This window comes from Microtus ochrogaster, chromosome 2 (genome assembly GCF_000317375.1).
Source record: "Microtus ochrogaster isolate Prairie Vole_2 chromosome 2, MicOch1.0, whole genome shotgun sequence".
NCBI classification, from domain to species: domain Eukaryota; kingdom Metazoa; phylum Chordata; class Mammalia; order Rodentia; family Cricetidae; genus Microtus; species Microtus ochrogaster.
The window spans coordinates 75,262,807-75,273,284 of NC_022010.1; the positions used below are offsets into that span (position 1 = coordinate 75,262,807).

At 37.4% G+C, this 10,478-nt stretch overlaps 1 protein-coding gene across 1 annotated transcript in view; it reads left to right on the plus strand.

Moving 5' to 3' along the window:
• The window catches only part of Samsn1 (SAM domain, SH3 domain and nuclear localization signals 1), a 24,143-nt gene extending 14,940 nt beyond the window's left edge, over positions 1-9,203 (plus strand). The window contains exon 6 of the mRNA XM_026788347.1: positions 8,943-9,203. Within this exon, the coding sequence (XP_026644148.1) occupies positions 8,943-9,136 (194 nt within the window). The 3' untranslated portion in view covers positions 9,137-9,203. The remainder of the gene's footprint in view (positions 1-8,942) is intronic.
• Positions 9,204-10,478: the final 1,275 nt, after the last annotated feature.

Here is a 10,478-nt window from a genome sequence, read left to right on the forward strand (position 1 = left end):
GTTACCTAAAGGGTAATATTTGCAAGATAGAAAAGCTAAACATGAATAGCTAACTAGATTTTTCAAGCCGTATATCTGGGACTAAATGTCCTAAGACTGTGAGATTGTATGTTCCAGTCATTCCTGATCTCTGAAAACAAAACGCAAGTCACATCATGTGACTTTTCTTGTTGGACATACGAAGAGGGCAAATGCCAGAAATTATTTCTCTGCATGAGACTCTTTAGAATGTGGTACTTGAAAAGTCAAGAGATGCTGAATACTCAACAACAGCCTTTTACGTGTAAGCATACACACAGAGCGTCTACTTTCAGGAGACAAATCACAGAAAAATGCTGGTTTGACTTGTGTCACTTTCAACACACAGCCCTGAGATTACTCTTATTTTAATCTTGTGCTATAAAGTAGTGTTAGAATATACATGTCAAAAAGATGCATATCGTATGTTAGGCTATGCTGACTGAAAGCAATTTATCTCATATGAAACCGTTTCGCTTAAGAAATAAAGAAGAATGACTTTCATTTGTTGATAAGATGGTGAATTCTGATGCTGTGGCACCATGCTCTGCGGGCTTATTTTTATCTATCCTACCTTGTGAATCATATCTCCTCCAACAAACCTAGAGAGTAAAAGCACAACCTTCATGTTCCTTGAATGATAAAGACCTTGAATATATGGCTGTATAAAAATGTTATATTGTTTAAAAAACAAATGCATGCCATAGTCACAGACAAATCATAGCTCTTGAAAGAACGGGATGTACAAATTAGCCCCATTTTATGTGTGTGTCATTATTATTATGATTGAATCAGCTCATGTCTGTGAGAACATTCCTAATTTGGTGTTCCATTATTACTTTGAGAATTTGGAGAGTTTCTGCTTTGCCAGTCATTCAATATAAATATTAAACAAACTGGGCACGTGTCCTAAGTGTTAAAACCTCATGATATTTCAGGAAACGGTACAAGCCCAATCGGAATTGGTATTATATATGTATATCTGGTATTAAAGAGGACTGAAGATAAGACAAGGGATGGGAACAAGAATCTAAGATTTAGAATTTTATTTTCATTTCCTCTTAGCCCAGACGTAAATAGTATTATTCTAACTTTGATTAATATTAAAATGTAAGCTTGATTAAACATTTTAGGACACTACTTGATGGGAGGCAAGATTCTTCTCCAACTAGCTGATACAAGGCCATGAGAGGTATTCGAGCCGGTCATGTGTTTATTGCTGGACAATGACTACTTTGGGGCTCTGCAGTTCCAGCAGGATACTTAGGGGTATTCAGAATCCATTCCCATGTTGCATTAACACGGAGCAGAATAAAGTCATTGGTTGTACCCAGGAATTTAGATAATATGTGAGTGAGGCAAGCTGTGAGCCAGTTCTTGAAGGGACAGAGAAAGCAGGATCTGTTTACTTTGTATATATAAGGGTTCCTGTGTTCATGACGTGACTTTAAAATTGGTCTCTGTTTCATGAGCAAATGTTCCCATCAACTTGAAGAGGTGTTTGTGTGCGTGTGTGTGTGTGTGTGTGCACACAATGCTCATAGGTGTTCTACATACAAAACCTTTAAAGTCACTTTGTCTTATCCAGAAATACATACGTAGAATAAAATAGTTAACTGTTGTTTATAGGATGTAATTTGCTTTTCTTCTGCAATTTCTTGGTGTACATTTGGAATTATTTTGATGTGTCTTAAATATATCTCCCAAATAGCGTCCTACTGTCCTTGGGGTAAAGGAGTAATGGAAATACCTTTCCTTCTTAGCACAGAGAGCTAATTAAATTTTAAACTATAAAATTATGGTCACAAAATAAGAAAACGTCACAGAATTGATATTCAGTGTATTTTAGATACTAGTAAGCTCTGCTTTCAGTGCCAAGTGTGGAGGAAGGGCGAAGGGTAGCTTGTGTGCCAGGTTATTGGCACAGGCTGTGGTCACAGCAGCTCCTCATTGCTCTCCCATCCCCAGCTGTGCCATCCTGCCTGCCCAAGTTTGATGCAGGGCAAATGGGAGGGCCCTGTCAGTAGCTGGAACAAGAGCCGCCAGCAGGGAAGATTTGCAGCGAGAGCAGACAGCAGTCCAGCAGTTGGTCCAGCAGTGTGCCAGTCTACCCTGGAGGCTAGCCCTTGACACGTGTACCTGGGCTTCGAACACACCTGGAATGTGATTTGAGTCTGGATACAAAAAGATAAACAGTTTTAGAAAAGATACAATAATTGCTCACATGAACAAGTAGAGGAGATGGACAGATATTTTATTGGTATCTGTTTACACATTCGCATACGTAGATTAATATATTTTTACTCGTAGATGCTTGGCTTTGGGATTTAATTTCCCCAGATTTATTTTTGTTGTTACTGTCTACGATTTCGTTCGTGGCAAATAGCATATTATATACTAATATAAAAAATAAACTAAAATCAAAACATTTTTAACCTTTCTTCCAAGAGTAATTTCTAGTGAGAAGAACTTAGAGACCTTTCACCCCAGTCATAGACTAATGTAATGCCTCTGTGTGTGTGTATGTGTGTGTGCATGTAACACTCTAGAACTTGCTTTTATACTACAGTGTGACAGTGGCCTAGCCTAGGCACGACTTCGAAATGATTGCCTCAGTCAAAGAAGATGAAATCTTCAACCCCATGTGCTTTCCTCAGCTTTCAGTCCTATCTTTCATCTAGTAGTGGACTAACAAATGCTAACGGAGACAATAGATGTTAAGTGGGGATTCTAAGTAAAGAGGCGTGCAATAGTGAGAAAGACTGCTGACGGTAGAAGGTGATGTTGCCTGCAGTCCCACCATACGTGAGTGAGTGAGTTCTGCAATAGGGAGATGGGTAGATTGGTATCTGGGCAAGAGTTATTTCATCGACATGTTAGCAACATACACGTGTGTGTAGAGAGTATAAATAATTTTTGGAAGGCAATCATGTATAAAATTGAAAGTTTAAAATAGGAATGGTTTAAATATATAATTCAAGGTCTAGGATTTTTCCATTAAATTTACTAAAAAAAAGTGATCTCAAATGCTAGAAAATCTAGTTACAACTTAAAATTCTACCAACTAATTTGCTAAGTGAATCAAAATATACCATAAAAAGCAAGGCATTTTGAAAATATTAAGAGCCCGATAGTAGTCTCTATATAGATATGAACATATGTACAAAAGATTAAATGATGTAGTGGATATTTTTATTGTTGCAGTGGCTAAATCACTAACATGAGGAAAAGGGGAAGGAAAGGTTTACATCCCACAGTTTGAGTGGACAGTCCACTACGGTGGGGAAATCGGTAGCAGGAGCATGTAGCTCATCACATTGCACACAGAGTCAGGAAGCTGAAGGACAAACTCTGGTTGGTGCTCATCTCACTTTCTCCCATTTATTCCCAGGACCCCAGCATATGCAATAGTCTCACCCATATTTAGAGTGAATAGCCTCACCTCATTCAACTCAAACTAGAAACTTCCTCAAAAATATGTCAAGAGGCACGTTTCATGTTGATGCTACATCTGTAGAGTTGGCCACTAAACATTGTGAATGGTAAAAAAAACAAAAAAAAAAACAAAAAAAAACAGAATGCTGTCCACATGTGAGTAATCTTATTTTTTATAAAAATCATCATTCAAGGAATGATGATGTTAACTTTTGCCATATTGATAAATCAGGGGAATTGTATCTCTATCCTCTTACTGTTTCGTTTTCTTTTGTCTGTTTGCTTTTTTCTTCTAAACCTGAGAACTAAACTGGCATAAGATGTATCAGTTGGAGAGAATAAAGATGCCAGCATTTATTTAATATGTTTTATATGTCAAAGAGTATTTTCTCAGGAAATAAGAATCAAACAATTATAATTGAACTTTTATGAATTAATTTAAAGAAGGGCAAGAGAATAATAGTATGGCCAGGCCATGGGCTTGGCATTGGCTAGTCAATGGGGTAAAGAAATGGCGTGGAAATTGAAGACCATGTAAAGTTTTACTGTGGTCTCATCTGCCCTTTGGTGTATTCCCATGGGGCCCTTTCTTCGCATCAACAGAAAGAGGAATGTATTCTTGCACCTGTTGCTGTCCGAGTGTATTTATTGCTAAGAGTCAATATGTAAAGTACCACATTTTGACATCATGGAATCATAATTCCATCAAGTAGGTAGAATCTTATTTATTAGAATTATAAAATTAATTTCCAAAGTTTGTTGCTCAATAATGTATCAGAGTTGGGCTTTGTCTCTTACTTGTTATTGTCAACCTTCTCCACTATGACAAGAACTCTAAAAAGGGGAGACATTTCTCAAGCCCAGAGCCTTACACGGTGTTATTGAGAGTGGCAGGACAGCAATGGAAACTACAGTTGTGCTCAGGGGTCCTGGCACTGAATGACGGTGCTTCTTCTCATGGAACGGTACCCAGCACTGTGGGTGATCAGATTTCCTCCTGGTACCCGTGTCATTAGAGGGTGATGAGAACGTTGTGCTGCAGGGATGGATGGGTGACTCCTGCTCCATCTGCTCTCAGCCTTAGAAAAACAGCCACAGCCAATTCCTCTTCCTTCAACGGACTTCTCATAGTTTTCTGTCATTCTAAAACTTAGGATACTATAGAAAACAAAAAATAAATGCTATCATCACATAATTTAAGGGCATATTTAAGATGTACTTGTTATTAAAATTCCCTCCATGAACAAGGCCCCACCATACAAAATACACGCATGGTTATCTGCAGAATGGATGGGTTTCAGTGTTGGGGACTCAAATGGAGCTCAATCAGGAAGAGGTTTGTAGCTATCCTAAAATGTGTACGTCTGTTCTTCTTCGCTGGTGATGGTGCACAGCCACAGAACGTGAGATTCATAACGCCAGGGAGATCTTTATTACTCTCAGGAGTTCACATATTCCTTTTGGGTCACCTTTAGCTTTAACTTAACTGGTGCAAAAATTGTTTTGTTAGTGTAAAACCACTTTCCATCAAAACTTCCTTTGGCCAGGCATTTCCCTGCGCCTCTCAGCTTACATTGTTTTATATGTTAGGGGTCACAGAAACAGATATTTTTACATCTAAAGCAAATGCAACAGTAAAGTCGAAATCTAGGAAATTTGTGGTTAAAAAACCTGGAAGATCAATCAAAACTTGGAAGTTTGGACCACAGAACCTTTAACTCTGTAATGTGTGAGAATAGACACTGAGAAGTTCTTCCCAGGAAAAAGATCTAGTTTTATGCCTTTAAAGTATTCTTCACTTTTAATGTAATTGAGACTGCCTACACTTAATTAATTAAATGTCACAACTCCAAAATAATTATTTTATGAATAATTATTTTAGCTGTCTTATGTTTAATCACCATGCCATTTTTCAATATTGATGACAAAAGTCTATAATTTTTGATTCATGGACCTTATATAATTCTCTTAAAATTTTGGTAGGGAATAAAATATTTTCTAAATAGTCTTTTCTTAATATGTTAATTTTAATTTCATTATGTAGCATATAAAATTTAATTACTAAATTTTTTATTGTGGCTGTTATTAATCGATTGCAATAACCAATACTTATACCCACTTATGCTCATGTTTGAAATGCACAGTCTTTGGGAAATTCACAAACCATTTTGTGGTATCTTAAATAAAAATATTATTTTAACTTGTCCATTGTCTAAAAATAAAATATAAAATATTGTAGATATCTAAGAAACAAATAGTAAATCAGTCTAATATTTGAATACATCCATTTTTAATTAATTATATGAACATATGCTCTTATAATTGGAATGACATAATGTAGAAAAATAAATGTTTATTTTGTTATTATTTTGTGTTTTTAAGTATCACTGGAAATGTTTTATTGTGTAAATATGCACTCAGAAATCTTCCGTGAAGTCCATAGTTTTGGCAGTAATCTTTTTTCTTATTACAATGTGTTATTTGCCTGGTTAATTGAGCTGATTGGAACACAGGACAGAGCTGAAGTAGATTATGGTATCAATTTCTAGGTAAGGCAAATTAGCCTTGCTCTGTTTCCCTGACACATGAGAGGTTTAAATAACTTAGAAAGAAAATGTAAATGCATTACCGTGAGTTTATTCTCACTGTAGGTAAAAAGAAAACCCAAATAAAACAACAACAACAACAGTAGCCTAAGGCCTACATTTATACCAATCCCTGACATTAGAGTCAGCATGAAAAGAAACAAGACTCGATCTGGCCCTCTGCATCCAAAGCCCGGGTTCTTCGGAGCTGCCCTGGCCATAGCGCTGTATAATCACCTGCCTTTTCTTTTTATAGTTACAGCTGAGGGGCTCCAGCTGACAACCTGCCGGAAATTACGGCAGGCCTGGTGGGGAGCATCTGAGGAGAGCGCTCATGTCTTCATGAGGAAACCATTAGCAAATCACTGCTGTTCTGTAAATTACCGGGCTGCTTACACGTCTCGGCCTGAGAAACCGCTGTCTCTCTTCCTAAAGAGTGCGGGTGGAAGGGCTCTCACAGCAAAGAACCTGTATTTAAAACAAAGCCATTCCCAGAGTCCAGAGACCCTGAGACAGTATTTCTCGGGGGGAAACAAAACAAATGCTCCTTTGTTACTAAAACAATGCGTATGCTGTGGAAAAGTCAGACACCTTGGACTGATTTGGGACCATTTGTGGTGCAATGTGTAGAGGCTTCTGAGGTTGAAAAGAAGAAGCTGAGTGTTGATTTTTTTGAAAGAAAAAAGGAGACAATTTTGGAAATCAGAGACTTCGGAGCCTAAACTTTCTGTCTTCAAAATCGCTCCACACTTCTTCTACTCAACCTGAATAGGACAGAGGGTTAGGAACAAATGAGTCTGATGATCCCAAGATTTGCTTAGAAAGTCATCCTGAAAGGAAGCGGCTCAGGGCTTTTCATTTGACATTGAGGTAATAGGCCCACACTGAATCTGAGAAAACAAGGCCTTTGGTTCGCCAGCGTGACTGAAGGGGTCACATTGAAAAATCTGCAAATGTGGTGACGTGTATACAAAAGAACCAGTCTGGCTTGCCTTTTTCAACAGTGCCAGGATAACGGGACAGAACTGGTTTGTTTCTTTTCGGTAGCAATAAGATGAAAAGGCAGAAGCAAGAGGAACAACTCCTTAGAAAATGATGCCAAAACTCAGCCCCTTGGTAACACAATGACAGATCTTCATCAAGTCTATTGACTAAGTAAATCTCCTACAACTTAAGGGTCTTTGTTAATAAACAGCAAATGCTTCAAGGTAGCTGAGTTTTATGATCAAACTATTAACAACACCAGTATTCAAAGGCCAGATTTTAGAATACTTAAAAGTTGTAGCAACAATTAATCAGGAGAATATTATTTATATGTTATATGTTAATATTATACATCAGGAATCATTTATTCAGGAGAAATGCAATAAATGTGGCTTTGTGGTTTGGAATAAAAATCCTCCAGGAAAGGGTTAAAGGAAATGGTGTGTTTCATGCTGAAGATGAGTAGATTAGGAAGTGGCTTTTAACGTTCTTTCAGCATTCTTGAACAAGTACTTATTGCATAACTACAGAATCAGAAAATATGTTAAGCATTTTCTCAATTTATCTAAGTGTGAGGAATAGCTACTAGCATTCTGATAAAGAAAGGGAAGTTGTTCGCCACATACAGGCATACCTGAAAGCATTAGAGTTTGTTTCTCATGTCTATCAGACATTAGTGAGGGCTGATTGTTAGTGAGGTTAGAGGGCAGAGCATAAACCAACTTCCACAAGATGGAACATAGACAAATGCTCGTGAAAAGCAGAAGATGACGTGCAAGATAAAGGCAGATAACCTGATTGGTGTTATGTGAGTCAGCTGAAAACAATGTTGGATCTTGAAGCTCTGCTACATTTTCCTCTAATTGGAAGTGGATAAGAGCAGGGCAACAGGATTAAGAATATGAGGCCCAGCTCTCGCCTCAACTGTCAATGTCTGTGCTTGCCCATCCCAGCGTGGAGCAGGGAGGAGCAAAGTGAAGAGTCCCTGCTACTAGCTGGAGACAGAGGGCGTGCTGTGTTGGGAGACAGCTAGGAGTTTACAGCTCGAGATTCATTTTCAGTCTGAAGCCCTTGGCTCATGACGCAGAGGAATCCCTAGCTCTGGTATCAAAGCAGACAAAGAACCTTCACAGAGACCAGAAGTAGTCTGGTGGCAAAGGATCCCAGACAGGAGTCACAGGACACAAGGTTGCTTAGGTTCTTCAGAGAAACCTTTTGTTCAAGTCCTGAGATTCTTCATTCTAAAAGATAATACCTTTTTGTATATAAATCTGCTTTAGTGAGCAAATCTCAAAATAAACTATTGTTATTAGACAAACCAAATCTCACGAAGCAGTTCTGGCAATTTGGAGTTTGGTACTCAAAAAGTTGCCTAGTTCCCTTATGTCTGATTCTGTGGTGAATGCAGATATAGGAGAACTTCGGATATTTCAAAGAGTATTCGCTAAATTCCAAGTGTTTGAAGACCTGCTGTACAGTTTGTCACAGTGAGTGATCTCTTAGCTGCATATCCACACATTCATAATTCCAGAACTGTTCATCACTTGGATTATACTTCAAACTCCATGTGACTTTCCTAATGATCCTTTAAGGAATACTTGGACCAAGCATCTGTCATACTGTGGAGACAATCTGTTTTCTTTGGCAACTTATTATTAATGTAAAATGAGAGTCCATATTGGTCCTTGCTCATGTAGGCAGTTCACATGAATAACATGAAGGTAAAAGTGAAAAATGACGAGCACTGGTTGATTTCCATGAGTTTGAACATCTGAGTGCACATATCTGGTTTAAAACAATTAAATGAGTATTTTATTCAAGTTGAGATTGGAATACTTAGAATAGGATCATGCTTGCATCTGACAGTCCTATAAAAGTTGTCTAGGCTCTTCCTAATCACTATGCTTTCCCCATTTATAGCCACTGAAGAGCAAGAAAATGAATCTGCACCTCTGTCCTTAAGACCTGAAAGCAAGTCACAGTTAGATGACTGCCCAAGGGACTCTGGCTGTTACGTCTCCTCAGGAAACTCAGATAATGACAAAGAGGACCCGGAGGCAGAAAATCTGCCTGACATGGTACAGAAGATGGTCATCACAGAAGCCAGTGACTGAATCGCATCTCCATGTATATGGAGTTCCATTTGAACTCTGCATCTGCTACAAGATCAAATAGACGTGGTCCAAATGCATCCCCAAGTGCAAAGTGTTTTAATGTGAATGACTGCACATGTAAATGTATATCTCTAAATTCCCAGTGAGTGTGTGTAATGTGTGTATTTATTAAATACTATGTGTTAAAGTTCATCTGCCTATATTAGAAAAAAAAGACATAATGCAAAATACCATGGTGGTGCGTGATATATGCTGTTCTTGCCTTTATTTTATAAGTGGAAAAATACAGTGATGAAAACTGTATATATATATATAATCATTGGGATATTTTATAGACGAGATTTTAGTTGGACTGACTTCTACAGCCGAACATACACTCATTTTTTAATTGTTGAAAAATGTAGCCTGAAATTAGATACTTTGTTCTGAACAAGGGTGGATTTTGAGTGACAATATCTTGTTTATTTCTTACTCTGTTATCTGATATGCAGATAGAGTTAACCATATACTTTCTGTTTTTATTTAGTAAAAATAATTGTAGATATGTTTTATTTTTATATGTAAATATTTTTAATTTTTTCATCCATAATAATAATAATAATAAAATATCCCATGTACATATTATATTTTCTAGACTAAAATTATTTAAGTTATTTTAATATTCTATTTTAGAGAACATTTCTATTATAACATATTAAATAGTCAATCTTCAGTTAAGAAAGTATAGTGATTCCAATATCATCTCCTAAATGCAGAATCATGGTACTTCCAGATTTCAGTGTGACATGCACAAAGACTTTATCTTCACTAGAACATTCTCTCTCCTATTTTCTTTCTACCCCACCATTTCTTTTTCTGAAACCGAGAGCTAGTCACTAAAATGTAAAGTTATTTCGTTCTTTCATCTGCTTTGATTTTCCTCAGACAAATGCACAAATATTGATCCTACCTCTAGAAATGCTTCTAATATTCCCAACATCCCATCCACAACCAGGGCCGCTATCACATTTCAGACTCTTGTGTGGAATATTATAATACCATTCCAATAGATATTCCATGTTCAAATCTACTCCCATGTAGTCTCTAGAAAAATCTTCATGACTCAAGTAAAATCATTCTCCTTCCTTGAAACATTTGATGGCCTCTCATTAACTTTAGCATAACATGTAGACATACGTGAGCCCTTTGCCAAGGGCTTTGCCCTCCTTGTGATTGTCTCTGACCACACTTGACCAAGCGTAGTCTGCTCAGTCTTTCAGATCCACCATTCCCACCATGACTCTCCGTACGTTAGGTATTTTTTTCAGTGCCTGGCCTGCTATTTTTTTCAGCCGAATCTTCC